General features: G+C 39.5%; 1 protein-coding gene across 5 annotated transcripts in view; it reads left to right on the forward strand.

Annotated features, from left to right (window-relative positions):
* DUSP16 (dual specificity phosphatase 16) overlaps nt 1-15,056 on the forward strand; it is a 68,995-nt gene that overhangs the window by 26,974 nt on the left and 26,965 nt on the right. For 3 of the 5 annotated variants that reach the window (XM_030444122.1, XM_030444148.1, XM_030444156.1), the window contains exons 2-4: nt 2,384-2,464; nt 9,403-10,003; nt 11,141-11,279. In XM_030444122.1, coding sequence (XP_030299982.1) covers nt 9,773-10,003; nt 11,141-11,279 — 370 coding nt within the window. In that variant the 5' untranslated portion in view covers nt 2,384-2,464; nt 9,403-9,772. The remainder of the gene's footprint in view (nt 1-2,383; nt 2,465-9,402; nt 10,004-11,140; nt 11,280-15,056) is intronic. The other 2 variants (XM_030444137.1, XM_030444131.1) reach the window with 2 other exon arrangements.

A 15,056-nucleotide genomic window follows, 5' to 3' on the forward strand; every position in this document is an offset into this window, starting at 1 on the left:
ACTGAGGTCCTTAGAAGGATGCTGTTGACTGAAGACTTGACTGTTGAGCTTCTCCCTGGCTTCTCACATGCTTGGTGCACCCCAGCTCTGTAGCCGTGGGAGGAACTCTGTGTGTGACCTGACTGGTTGGGTTCGTTTAGCTGCAGTTTAGGGAAGGCCCTGAGCAAGATAGGAGAAAAAAAGGCTCCCATTTCTAATTCTGGAAAATAGAAAAAGGTATTCAAATAAGGCCTGGAGGACTTCTGACTTGCCAGAAGTAAGTAAAGAGGCAAGTTTATATCCTTTTGTAATTCACCCTTAATTGAAAGGATGTATATTTCTTTTCCTGAAGTCAGCAGAAAAATCTTGGCCTCTTAATGATGAAAGACTTTTTTTAAAATGTTCTCCTAAGCACAAATAGCTGAAGTTTCCACTTTAAACTTGGGTGGCTCATTCATATTTCACTTCATGGTAACATGGTAACCTCTCTCTCTCTCTCTCTCCCTCCTCCTTTTTACCACCAAGGCTAAAAAGAAGGAGGGGAGATATAAAATGTTTCCGAAAATTACAGGAAATGTCTGTTCCTTTAACAGCATTGCCAGGGAATTTCCAAATGCACTTAATGCTTATGGCTGAACTTGCAGCAGCTCAATCTTCAGTTATGAGTGGATTGTGTTCTAAAAATGTGATACCTCCTTCCAGTAAACTGTGTTGAAATTAAGTAAACGCTTTGTTTCACATCTGCTCTTTAGGAGAATTAATTGCGCCCAATGGTGACGTGAGGAATCTTTGAGGTTGCTTTAAATTCCTGATTTACCCCTGTTCACTGAAGTGGGAAAAATAGTATATGGTTTCCTGAGGTGGTAGGAGAAGCACGAATGGCAAGTATTAGTGAGTGTGGAGACTGCCTGACAGTTTTCAGAGAGACTTTTGAAACCACACATGAAGCACCATGGAACAAAAAGTGAGATGCTTTTCATTCTAATACTTAACTTCCTTGGACTGTCCAAGGGTGGTCTCTGATCATAGCATCTCATCTCTAGGCAAAATCTGATCAACGTTAAATGATAGGCTAGTTTTTATTTCCAGGGATGAGATTGGAAAGGGGGTATCAACAAATACAATGAGTAGGATGAGCTTTCTCTTTGTTCCACATTGCCTTCTGCTGGGCCTCTGCTGGACTGGGGGAAGAATCAAGGGAGAGCTACAGAACAGAGGTTCTTGAAACCTGCAGAACCCTGCAGAACAGGAGCTTGGAAAGGTATCTGCCAGCCAGAGCAGGCAGGCAGGAGAAACAGACCTGGTCCAATCTTCAACAGATCTTATTATCCACCTCTTTGCCATGCTCAAATATGTACATCAATACACTAAAACTGGACACATGAGAAGATCTTCAGCCTGGGACCTTCCAGGGACAAACAAGGTCCTAGTCAAGGTGAACAGAACATGGTCTGGGAGAAAACTCTTTAATTACCCGTCTGGAGGACTCGAGACCCATGTTGTACTTCTGATGTTTTCAAGGTTTCTAGAGTCAAGGTTACCTAAAGACAGCAAGGTGATTCTTGTAGTTCCTTTCCTTACAAGATGACGTGGGGTTTGAGTCCTGTGGACCTGTAGTAATGGGATCAGCCCTCTTCTGCAGTGCCTCTTGATGGTTGTCATATCATTTACTACGTGGTTCAGAGCCACTCCTGGATTTCATAATAAGGCAGTGCTTGGCAATAATTTCTTATCATGGTTTTACGTTACAGTGATTAAGTGGAGCTGTCATCTCTTGATAGTGATGATTTGAATCTTGGTTTTAGCTGCCCAGGAAATGGTTTGGAATTGACACTAATGTGTTTTACTTCCTCATGTGAAGGCTGTAATTTAATTTTGTCATGGAGGAACAGCAGGTGTTTTGTACAGAGACTGTATGGGTATGATTGGTAATATTGAAACATAATGATTGGTTACCAGTGTTGGCCCTTTTAGCATGTGAGCAGGTGGGATTTATTACCCAAGTTACTCTGTTTCATTAGTTTTGGTCCATGTGAACACAGGTGTAATCACACTAATATTAGTAATAATATTAATAGATGCTGAACTCTAAGTAGATTGTTGTGGGGTTTTTTAATTGTATTTTTTAGAGTGTCTTCAAATTTTTCCTTTTTTTAAAGATAACGGAAAGATTTGATGTGGAGTTTTTCCTTCTCTTTTATGAAATCAGTATAATGGAACTTTCAGTTTCAGACCCTTTCCATGTAAATGAATGCTAGCATCTACACATCTCTTCTTACCTAGGTTTTCATGTGTTTGGGGTAGCTTTAACAGCACATGACTACCCTGAAGGTGTGAAATCAATTTTCTGTATTTCTTTACTTGTAATTAGTATTTTTAAAATTGTTTATTTTCCTTTGTTTAGGTATTTCCTTCTGATGGCCTTTCTATGTGGACCACCCTCTGTCATCCTGCTCAGCCCATTTTGATTTTGACTTAAATGTAGGTGAGTAACTGCTCATGAAAAAATAATACATTAATGTAAAAAGTACTCCAGAATTTTCAGTTGCTTTGACTGCAAAGTCATACAGGAAGAATAATCTTTTAAAAGTCCAGTGAAACTTTTCCTTCTTCCCTAGTATCCCAGGCAATAGCAAATTAAAAATGTTAATAGTATTTGTTTGGATGTCACAAAACTATATGCTGTGAATCTACAAAGGAAAAATATTTTTAAGTGGAAAGAGCTTCTTGCTTGCATGGAGAAGGGAGTCCCCCAGTAATGTCTCTGAGATGTTGAATAGAGTGATGTAACATACCAATAGCATGTTCTGACACTTCCCACCAGCTCACAATGTGTCAGTCAGGTTTCTCTGCTATAACACATAATAAATGTTTATAATTCCACAGCGAGTGTCAGAGTTTGGCTTCTTGGTAAATGCAAGTGATGATAATCTGACATTTCTTAGAACGTGTGATGGTACATGGGGGATATTTGCAAGAACATGGCACATATTTAAGGGCTGTGTTGAGTCAGTTAGTGAAATCTAGTGTTTTGGTGTTGGGTTTTGTGGGTTTGTTTGATTGTAGGACATACTATGTTATTTCAAATACCACTGTTTGTGTGAGAGGCAGTAACTTACTGTTATCTGAAAGGAAGGTCCATTCATCTTGCTGAGCCCAGCTATCTTAAGAGTGCTCGTGGTAAAAATGTCACTGAGGAGTAGGTATAGACGTAGAGCAAGCTTAAAAATCTAAACTGGAGATGGTTTGTGCAGCTTATTCATGGGAAGGTGATTTCCTCTCTGACACTCTTTCTCCATGTCTCAGTTTTCAGATTGGTGAATGCAATGAAATAGGATGGCTTCTCTTTAGAATTAGTATTCAGAACTGAGTAATTAGTCGAGTAGGATGAAGGACAATAAAGTACTGAGCAGAAAATTCTCCTTCATCCTTTTTTCTTTTCAGTTGGTTTATACATGCCTTTCTCATGAATGTACAGTGTGTAATCTAAAATGCATGTGGCTGCTGTTTTTACAAGGAAGAGAAAATTAACACTATTCCATTCTGACTACATATACGAGTCTAAAGTACAGATGTGCTGAAGGTAGGAGAGGGAGCAGCCATTAACTGCCTTGCAGATAAGCAAAGAGAGAGCAAGGTTACAATTCTTACAACTGGTTCTCTTGTACAAGCATGGTACCTGTGACATTTAAGAAAAAAGGAGGCTATGTGTTTCTATTTGGATAGCTTCCTTGCTGCTCTCCACTCTTGCACCACAGGGGAGTGTGCATAGGAGGATTGGGGAGTCTGTGTCCTTCCCACCCTCCTGTCAAGATGATGTGCTTATGAGATGATGACACTTGCTTGAGTCAACTCAAAAGCCAAGAGACACTCTCACTCCCCTCAGTTGAGACCCATGACACCCTGTTAATACATCTCTTTTAAATCACAGCCATTTGTAATCTCACTCCTCTGTGGTCTGCATGATGGCAGGCCAGACATAACCTCAGTTATATTTTTTTCCCCCCCAGACTTTAAGTTTTATTTCACAGTTGTTGATCTCTGGAATTTATTGGCTTGCTTACTGAATTCAGTAGTACAGCCGTTCCTCACTTTCACTAGAAATCTTATTTCCCTTGTGCTCCATAGACACTTGGTGTTTCTTGCCACTGCCAAGTAGCAGCTTGAGCAGGGATTGTCCCTCTCTCTCCTTTTTTGTCATTCAATCTCTAGTAGCATGGGTTACAAGCATCTGTCCAGAACAAATTTTGTTTCAGTCTTTCAGAGGCAAGTGAGAGAATGCTGTGCTCATCATAGATGTTAGGGTGGAGTAACATCTTTCAGGAGTGGGAATTTGCCCTATGATTGCTAGATCAGAAGCTGCTCTCTGATGCAGGACTTTATGTAGGTTTGTGACTATCACATGTGGTTGTAGGGGCTGGTGCTCATGGTATTGGCACTGGCTGTTGAACCACTGGCAGCTTCCAGCTCGGTAGCACTGAAGCCAAATACTCCTTTGGAAACAGCTGATGTGCCAGTAATGGCATGTGTCCTGCAGTTTAGGAACTCCTGCCTGTGCTTTGACTCAGTTTTTGGGCTTTTTTTTTTTTTTTTTTTTTTTTTTTTTTTTTGTGTGTCAGTGTCCACCCCAAGAAATGTGGAAGGGGATTTGTGGGGGGAAGAAGACAGTGTTTCTCCTCAAATGTGCATGTGTTTGCCCCTCTAGAAAGTGGAAAAATATGTGGATTGATGAGTCAGCTCTTTCAGGTGTCTCAGGCTGAGTATGCAAAAGCTGCCACCCTTCAAGACCTCCTGATGTTCAGATGCTGTAAGGTTCTTTTGTTGGCACCTTGCCCTGCAGCAGTGCCCTGCACAGGAGCATTGCTGCAGGCACCTGACAGAGCAGGTGTTAGTGACGTCAGGAACAAAATTGCTGAGTGTTCATGACACCAAGGTTCAACTTCAAGGTTATCTTTTTACACGAGGTAGAAGTCTTTCAGAAATTGTAGAAAGGCTTCTGGAGGCTCTCTGCCAGTTCCTTTAGCGTTGTACTGAGAGGTTGTTAAAATATATTCTCACTGCATCTCTCTGTCTCAAAAGTAGTTGCTATCACAGGGTACAAAGCCTGAGATAACTCAAACAAGCATTCACCTGTGGTGTAAGGGAACTGCTTGGAGTTGAAGTGATAGAAGTAGAAATTATGAGTGCATACAACACAGAAGTTATTTTGACAGAAGAATCAAACACACAACACAAGGGCCAGGATGCATATTCTGCAGTTGCCTGCTTTGCTCCATCTTAGCCATTTGGGATGGGGACAAAAATCCCCCTGAGCTGAAGAGGGATCCTGTGGCAGCATGATGTGTAGTTTTGTGGCATCATTACATACTAGGGATCTACAGTTGTTTGTATGGAAGGTAGTAGGGTTTTGTTGTTTTGATTCTTTAAACAGTATGGAGAAACCGTAAAGATACTGAGCAAGTGCAGAGTAGATCTTTGTAGATTTACAGTGAGTTAAGAAGTTAATTTTCTTTTTTAAAAGATGAGGTAACAAGCAGCTCCACATGTTGCAGGCCATCTACAAGGAAGAAGCCAAGCAGTGCTACCCGTGCATATGTGAGTGACTTCATGCAGTGTTCTCATGGCTCGATAAGGGCTCACTTTTCTGTAATCCTGATTTCAGTATAGAACATCCTGTGACTAAGATGCTTTCCTACCTTTAAAATCAGCAATGTAGTGGCCTATTTAGGGCAAAGAATTATGTTGCATCATCTTATGAGGCACTCTGGTATCAATGCATACTATTGGGATCTAAGCCACAGGTAGCACAGCAGAAAGAACAGTCAAGAAATTGAGTTTTGAATTTCACAAGCTATGATCAGAAATAAACAAATATTTCAACACCTCATAGTAGCTGAATGTAAGAGTAGTCACTAGGAAGGGGAGGACAGCTCTAGTGTTTACATAAAGGAGTCTGCCAGTTTCTCTTGTTTAGACAGGTCACAAGAAAGAGTCCCGAAGTCTGGCAGTACCAGAAACAGAGACAACTAAACCAAAACAAAAACCTGTCATTGATAATAATGTTGTTCTGCCCTGCCCAATGGAGCTGTTCCTGTCAAAATGGGATTTCAGTCACAGTAACTTGAGGTGACATCACTGTTAAGTTTTATTACTTTCAAGGCTTTGGCAGAATGCTTTCAGAAACTTAACACATTATTATACATTATATCTTGTACATACATTACACATGAATGCTAAGGTAATAGTGTTATTTTAAAGTTTTCTTTTCTGGTAGCCTGCTTGCCTTGTGTTCTTTGTATGCTCTTTACTCAGTCACCATAAATGAGTGGTTTGAGTTCTTTTTAAGGGTCTCGTGCAACAAATTACTGTCATCTGAGAGTAAAGGCTGAGACAGCAAACAGTAGGCAAATAGAAGATAAGAAATATACCAAAACTGAGCATTGCAAATTAGAGATTACCTATTTTTCACAGCCTCCATTTTGGAGTTCTGTACTTTCTCAGCTGCTTTAGTTTCTTGTTACTACTTGGACTTTAAGTCAGCAATTTACCCATCAAAACACAGTGTCTAGTTCACAAACAAACTGTCTAGCTCACAAAAGAGCTAGAGCCAATTCCCACTAGAGCCAGTGGAAAAGTTTTCATTGAGTTCAGTGGGTTTGGTATCTGGCAGCCTTTGATATGAATAAAATAGAATAAAAAATTGTGACAGAAGACATTAAGAGAAATCAGAAAAAAAAAAAAAAAGCAGAATACCTTTTTCTCTCTGAAAAACAAAATGAACACAACTATCAAGTTTCACTCTTTTACCCCTTGAATAATGGTATGGTCTTTTGTATGGTATGGTCTTTACCTTCCATAATGGTACGGTCTTTACCTTCCAGCCTGTCTACAGAGAGCCTGAGGCCAGCATATAATATCTGCTCTTTAAGGGGGATCACACCTACCAACCAAGTTGCAAAGATAGGGTTTTTTTTAAAAAAAGTTTTAATAAAGGCTTTGTATAGTAATTTTTTCAGTCATTTTTGTATGTTAAAGAAATATGCCATATACACTGCTATATGCTTCCATTTATCTTGGCAAGCTTAACAGAATTGGCTCTATAGCAGTAGAGTCAGGGCAAATAAAATGCCATTTTGTCAACCTCATGGCTGTTTATGTGAAACCTGGTGTTTTTCTGTATTAGTGCATGAAACACTCACAAAATGTTTCTTTGCTTTCTTTTTTTGGGTTCCTAAAGTGAAGTTTGCACTTTTTTCAGAACGTAATTTATATATAAGATTTTCTTTATTTAAATTTAAGATTTTTGTATTTTTAGATTTGTATAATATTCCTAATGATTAAAACATCTCCTCACCTGAGATTTCCCATAGCTAAACACATCTGCCCTCTTACTGTAACAGGTCTTCTAATGAACCAACCATGAATTAATTTGAATTCATGACTTCTCCTGCAGCTAAGAGATGCAACAACCACTTCAAACTGAAGTATGTAAAATTATAAGTAAGTGCAGGTTTAAACCTGTTAAACCGAGGATTTTAAATTAATTTTTAAGAAAATATATAAAACCTTCACCCTCACGTGTACCTGTGTGTGCATTAAGAATCCAGGAAAACGCATCTTCTTAACTTGCTTCTGTTTACCAGTGTTTCACTGCCTCAAGAGTGTCAGTCAATTCAGTTTCTATTTTCCTCAGCTGGGCCACCTCAGGTTTGTGACAGATGTGCTACTCTGCTTTGTCCCAGCCAGCAGAAGGCAGGGATAGAAAGGGCTGCTTGAGTCACATGCTGGGTGGCATGGGCCAGAACTGACACAAGACTCGTTTGCTGGTACCAGGCAGGTACCTGCAGGCTGCCAGGTCAAGGTGATGAGGAATTCTGGCAGGTCAAGGTGGGGAGGAATTCTGGCAGGCTTGAGCTTCAGAGCCTCACCAGCCTCATCTGTCTCTTCTTGCTGGAGTTAATTACCAAGGCAGCTGAATATGTGGCTTGTGCTTCCTCACAGCCTTGAGTAAAATACCCGTGAGGGCACGGAGAGGCCAAGTGTGGAACTGTGGTAACAAAAGCAAACTGACTCATGTCTTCTGTTCAGTCTCTATCTGCAGCACTATATACGTTCATTTATGTTTATAAATATGTAAAGGGTGAGTTCAGGAGGATGGAACCATCTTGGTGATGACCAATGGTGGTGCAAGGGGTAATGGGTGCAAGTTGGAGGGTAGGAAGTTCCAGATAAACACAAGGAAAAGCTTTGTCACTGTGAGGGTGACAGAGCACTGGAACAGGCTGCCCAGTGAGGTTGTGGAGTCTCCTTCTCTGGAGACATTCAGATCCTACCTGGATGTGTTCCTGTGTGACCTACACCAGGTCATTTGGCTCTGGCAAGGGGGTTGGACCTGATGATCTCTCGAGGTCCCTTATAACTCCTAATATTCTGTGATTTTGTGATTAGAGTGCAGCTAAATCCCTTATGGACTGAGGTGGCTCCTTTCTCAGGAGGGCCTGTTCTACAGGGCCTTGTTCCATCAAAATGTATTTGGGGAGATGCTGAGGCAGTAATACAAACAGGTGGTAAAACACATCAGGTGCTTTTAGTGCTCTGCTGCCACTGTTTCAGTTTAGGTTGATGTAGTTCAGGTGCTGCCAGGATCTAATTTTACAAAAGTGTAATTTATTTCAGATGTTATTCATCATGTGTGGAAAGGGAAATGTGCCTCACATAACTGTCCCTCCTGCTCCAAGGGCCAAAGGCAGGGCACGCTGCTTTACCTTTTAATGGTCTATTCATGAGACCTCTGTTCCATGTGGGGTGATCAGTTCAAACAGTTCAAATAAAATGCTTGTGTCCTGATGCAGCATTTTGTTCTTCTGTTTTCTCTTCAACCATATTCTTAAAGGAGAGAAGTGGATTTAAGTTTTGTCCATTCTTTTGTACGGTTTTAATTCCCTGACTTGCAGTGCTGGTTTGTGAAATACTTTCCAATACATTTACCTTTAAAAATATATCTTCACTAATTTTTTACTTCTTACCAAGTGGTGAAGTGCTGAAACGCAGCTAATTAGTTTTGCTATTGAAAGGAATACGGTGATTTAGGGCAGTATTTCTTAATTATATTCCAACAAAGTTTTGTGAAGAGGCAGAGCTAGTGGCAAGAAAAGTCTGCAATTAAGACAGGGTGGTTTGCCTGGAATACAGGATAGCTGTCCAGGCAGGGTAGTTGGAATAGATTCAGAGACTTAGTTGCAAATACTCTCTCTAGGTATTTGGAATATAGAGCAGAGGGGAACTTCTCAGGAATGTATTTATTGTATGGTACAGACCAGTGTGCAGTTAGCCTCAAAGCTGAATGTTTTGTTCTGCAGACTTCCATGGCCTCATCTGGTTTATGGTTTGTTTTGTTTTTTTTTTATCTTTGTCTTCTTACAGGCTCCTAGTCTGGCGTAAAGCTGATGGGTGGGAGCAAAGGTAAAGAATGATGTAATGCAGCAGCAGCCAGAAAGCATCTTTTGTCTGAATTGTGAAATGGCTACTCCATAGTCATCTCCCAATGAATCAGATGTGAGGGGCTGCTTTGTGGAGCGAACCCTTTGTAACACCACATCAACTGGAAGCAGGAGGAGACATTCAGTTGAAGAGCTCTTTCTGAAAATGGGTTTAACTTTTCTTTTGCCAGTCACTACCAGCATGACCTCATACACTTCTAGTACAATGGTGTGGCTAAGCCTTTGAGTACACAGCCATTACATCATCGCAGCAAATTAGAGAGGGAGGTGGTGAAAGAGGCCTTATTGTTGTCATGGCCGATGAGATGATCAGGACTCAACTCATTGTCGCCGAGAAGTTGGTGGCTTTGCTGGAGAGTGGTACAGAAAAATTGCTGCTGATTGATAGCCGCCCCTTTGTGGAATACAATACATCCCACATCTTGGATGCCATCAACATCAACTGCTCCAAGCTGATGAAGCGGAGGCTGCAGCAGGACAAAGTTTTGATTACAGAGCTCATTCAGCATTCAGCAAAACACAAGGTAGGGGTCATTTTCCTGTTATTCCTTCTGTTTGTTTAGAGGAGTGCCTGGAAAGCAATTTGTAAGGATTTTTCTTTAGGTAATTCGTTTTTAAAAAGCAAAATAGGGGAACAGAGCTCTTTCTTAGGTGATTTAAGAGGCTATTGTTTACTATTTTAAGTTAATCTTTGGATTCTTTGTAGCCAGCTCTCCTCTAAGTGACAGAGTAAAGGGGAGGGATTTAGAAATTACTCAGAAAAGAAATGTTCTCAGGGTTCTTGTATGTCTTGCAAAGCACAGTTCCTTGTATGTATGTAGTTAAGGCAGGAAAGATTTTCATTCTGAAACTTTGAAAGATTCCTTGGGGTCTCTGGTGGTGATTGCTTAGGAAGTGATTCTATGGTTTGCAAAGAAACTGTAACTTTGTCAACCCTGGCTTCTATTTGCTGTTTAAAATACTTTCCCTGTGAGTAGTTTGGGTTTTTGGTTGCTGGGTTTTTTGATTGGTTGGTTGGGGTTTTTTTGGTTTTTGTTTTTAAATAGTGTTAGTAGTGAAAAGGATATAGCTAAGTTGTTTAAACTTAATGTGTAGCAATGTGTATTTTGCTTTTTAAATCCATTCCTGTTTGTTTCAAATGTGTTGATTGCAGAAGTAGTCTATTAGGTTCTTGCTTTGGCATGGTAAACACTGAATACTTTTATTATTATTACCACTCTTGTCTAAAGCATATTCTATAGGTCATGTTGTATAAGTGACTAAGTGACAGGTTAAAGTCTCTCTACTCTTTATACACACAAAAAAAAACAGAAGCAGAAATTGAGGTAGGGTCTTTTAAAAAGCCAACCAACCTAGCTGAAAGTAAAGCTTTCATGTAACATACAGCATTCATGTAACATGTAGCATACAATTACCCAGTGGTAGAAATGTATAGGGCATGCTTCAGCTTAAAACAAATACAGATTACAAACTCTACATGGAATTAAATTTGATCAGGCTTATTTAATATTATATAAAAACTTTTCCATACAGCTATGTAAGAAATCTGTATATCTAAACTGCTGCACAGCAAATGCGTGGGAACCCTGGTGCAGGTGGTAATGTAGTGCTTTTAATCATCTTCTTCCTTCCTATCTTATTCTGAATTACTTTTGTTTCAGATTGAAATAGATTACAAGCAGGAAGTGGTGGTGTATGACCAAAGCTCTAAAGATGTGACCTCTCTCTCATCTGACTGCTTTCTGACTGTGCTCCTGGGCAAACTGGAGAAGAATTTCAGCTCTGTGTATCTGCTTTCAGGTATGATGTACCAATAGAAAAACAACAAACACTTGAAAGAGAAGGAAAGTGCTGTTGTGATAACTGATGTGAACAGAATTTTTCAACAGTGCTGCTGTCAACTTGAGTTATAGCAGAATTTTTTCTGTGAATACCCATAATATATATATATATAAACAGAAACCAATCAGTATAGTTTTTTAGATGCAAATGCCTGCTGTTTTGGGGCAAAAAATAGTAAAAGAGATGTGCTTCCCTGGTCTTCTAAGTATTGTACATGCCTTCTTTTCCTTGGTCTCTCATTTATTGTTTTTTTTTAAAGTCCCAGTCAAAGCATCCATAGAAATTCCAGTCTTTGTATTAAAGGATTTCTTGATTTGTTGGTGTTAACGTGTGCTTGTGGTGTTATCTCTGTCATGGAACAGTAGACCTAGTGTTCACAAGGAGGAACAAGGGGGGGGGCATGAAGTAGATCCAGGGCTGAAAGAAGAGGGAATGATGAATACAAGTAGGAAATTCCTTGCAGTGACTCGATCAGTGATCTAATGAAATGTATGTGTAGTCTCTGAGATGTCAGAACTACAGTAGAGACTGACTAATCATGAGGAAAAAAGGAAAAAACTCCAGTGAGATGTTTCCTCTTAGCAAGAAGGTGTCACTGAGGTTCACAGTGACTTCAGATGAGTGATAGGGAGGTGGTTGTGTTACTAAGAGAACTTTTCCACAACTATTTTGAATTTACGCACAGAAAAAATGAATAATTTCTGCACTTGGATGGGTGCACTTGGTGCTTATGTGAGAGGCACTAACAGAAAGCTAGTAGGGGTTTACTTTAGCTATGTTTTGTCCTTCCTTTTTCTTTGCTTTTTTGGCAAGAATGATGTGTGGGTTATGAACTAATATATTAGATTAAGTAACTCTTCTTCCATATGGGCTACCAAGTAAATATGTGGTTTATAGGCAGAGTAAATGATTAATGTAAGAGCTCTGAAATACATGGTTAATACTCCCTTAAATTTAAAACTGTTATTTAAAAACTCACCAGCCTAGGAGGAGTTCATGTCTCTTAAGAAATCATTTTACTGCTTGAATGCCCAACTCTGCTAATCTGTCTTGAGGTTTTTTTAATAACCAGAAGCATATTACAGCTCCATGCAGCAATACAGACTATTCACAAAGTAATTTTCATGATGGAAAGAGACAACAGCTCTCTAATAACTGAGAATTAGACCTCATAGCAGGAAGGAGCTGAGGGTTATCCAGTAATACCAAGCAAGGGAGAGGATCACAAAGTTCCCTTTCTTCTGCTGTCCCTCTATAGATTAGTGCTGTGAGACATGGCTTTCATCTTCTTTTTTCTTCTGCTGGACCCTGTGAAGGAGGTGGTTTGAGTGTCTCCACACTCAGACTTGCCTGTGGCTGCTGTAGGAATGGACATGGGAGGGTTTCCCAGCTCCTCAGTGCACAGACTTTTTAATTTCTTGCACGTGGTGGTTCTGTTCAATCTGAAAATGCAACTTGAACCACATGCAGGATACTAGTGCACTTTATCTGGCTGATGTGAAGTTAGGCAGGTGCAGTTAGTAAGGATTAGTGTTAGCTGGAGAAAAAGAGAATCTAATAGGTTAACACTCTCCGTAGAAAAAGGAGGATTTTTATTTTAGCTTGTCAAATGCATTTCTCTTAGCAAAGATTAGATTTGAGAATTTCATCTGATTTTTAGTTAAATAGCTAGTGATTGGGCATATTTATGAATGTAGTAACAACTGATGGCTTGAGAACCAGTGGTGGAGGAGTGTAAGAAGAAAAGGGAAGTGTAAGGAACATGTGTACTACTGATCTATTACAGGGAAGTGTTTCAGGAAACACACCCAACAAAGGTGAATTGGTAGTAAAGTAATTAATGTCAACTATTTCTTCAGCTCTGTAGTGTTTCCTTCTTTTACAATGAGTTTGCTCTGATTTTAACACTTACATAAGAAAATACCTTTCACAGTCCTGTTGTTTTCCTTACATCAGTTAAAAATCTAGATATTTAACAAACACACACACATACAAGAGTCCTTTTTGGTTGTGGGGTGAAAGGAGAAGGCAGGAGATACTCAGTCTTACAGAAAGTTCCCTGAAGGTTATTGATACGTGGCTCTAGGAAGCTTGATAAAATGTATTGTCTCAGCAAGATGATGATGAACTCTCATAAACATTTATGGCCCATAATGAGAGTAGGAGTCAGTGCACCGTGTAAGAAGGAAAACCTTTGGACTTGAGTTTTCTCTGTGTCGCTTGATCTGGTTTATTTAAAATACTGACCTTAAATAAGCATATTGGGGTAGCAATTTATTTTTTTTTTTTCTAGCATAGAATGATGAGGATAAGGATATTTAACAAGTATCTGAAAATCTTGCATTTGTTCTTCCTGCCTCCCCCCATTACTGAGCACTTGGTGAAGTGGTTTTTTGTTTGGGTTGTGTGTAAAGGTGTGCTCTACCCTGGAGGTTGTTTTGCACTGAAGTAACTAATGTAAAGACCTCGAAAGAACCCTTACCAATTAGTTTAAGCTCTTGATCTAACCTCATTAAAATATCTATAATCTGGTGGGGAATGTTCTCTGGAATTTAAATATTTGTTTTGGTTCTTAATTTCGAACAGTGCGCAAAATACTGATGTGTGCTGAAGGCTTAACCCCCTTCTCATAATTGCATCTACTTTGATGAGTTAAATGAGATTTGAACACAGGGATGTGATTTGATTCCTTCTCTTCCCATATTTTGAGAACTGGATTCCTTGCTACAGCATTTTAAGGATGTCGCTGCTTGCTCTGTAGGAACAGTTAAAATAGAGGACCTATTCTTTCTCGTATTGACATTTTTAAGGTGATAAAAGCCAAGAGTCTTACTTAAATTCTATTCCACTATACCAATTGAAATAGTTAATAATCTGCTTTCCTGAAACACTTGCTCTTCCTTACTTCTCTTAATCTGGTTTACTTCTAAACTTGTGCAAGCACAGATGTCTTTGTGATAGTTACCTTTCAAATGTTGCCCGTGAACAAGATGAAGCACATTTTTTTAAAATTTTATGTTGGTTTTGGCTTTTTCCTTTTCATACAGAAGACTCATACTAAACAGAAGGATTTCTGGGAAAAAAAATAAAATTCCTACCTTTCTGTATTTTGTAGTAGCCTAAAACAGAAACACCATACCAGCTCTGAACTGAAACCAAAAGGAAGAATCCTTGTATTGAAGCTCATGTGCAGCAGTGGTAAATGTCCAAGAAGGACTAACTCAACTTCAGAGTACCGTAAAGCAGGATCATAGAAACAGTTTCACTGAACTCTTGAAGAATTTCTTAGTGCTGCAAAAAAAAAATTTTGCCAGCAAACCACAAAGGATGTATTTTTTTTATGTATGTACCTTGGTATTTGATTGGAAAGCTTACGTAATGCACCAAATTAGAAAGTGTACAGACAGAAGGGGAATTAAATATATTAGAAGTTTTTTGTGAACTGGTAGGATTTTTACCCTCTGGTGCCTGTATGCTGAGGAGTAGCTCTGTATGTGACTTTGTTCCTTTGGAGCTGTGCCTGTCAGGAAATAGCATCCACCTGATCTGTAGATGTACTTAGGGTTCAGCATAGAAAGTTGTATGCTTTCTGTTGCTTCATGGTTGGAGACAAAGCTGCTGTCCTTCAGCAGGTGAAGTAAAAGACTACTGGGAAAGAATGGTCTCACCCTGAAGTCATATGAGAGCTGTCTTGAAAAGGGCTTCTTAAGCTTCTACATGCCACTTACTACACGT

The sequence above is a fragment of the Calypte anna genome, chromosome 1, assembly GCF_003957555.1.
Source record: "Calypte anna isolate BGI_N300 chromosome 1, bCalAnn1_v1.p, whole genome shotgun sequence".
NCBI classification, from domain to species: Eukaryota; Metazoa; Chordata; class Aves; order Apodiformes; family Trochilidae; genus Calypte; species Calypte anna.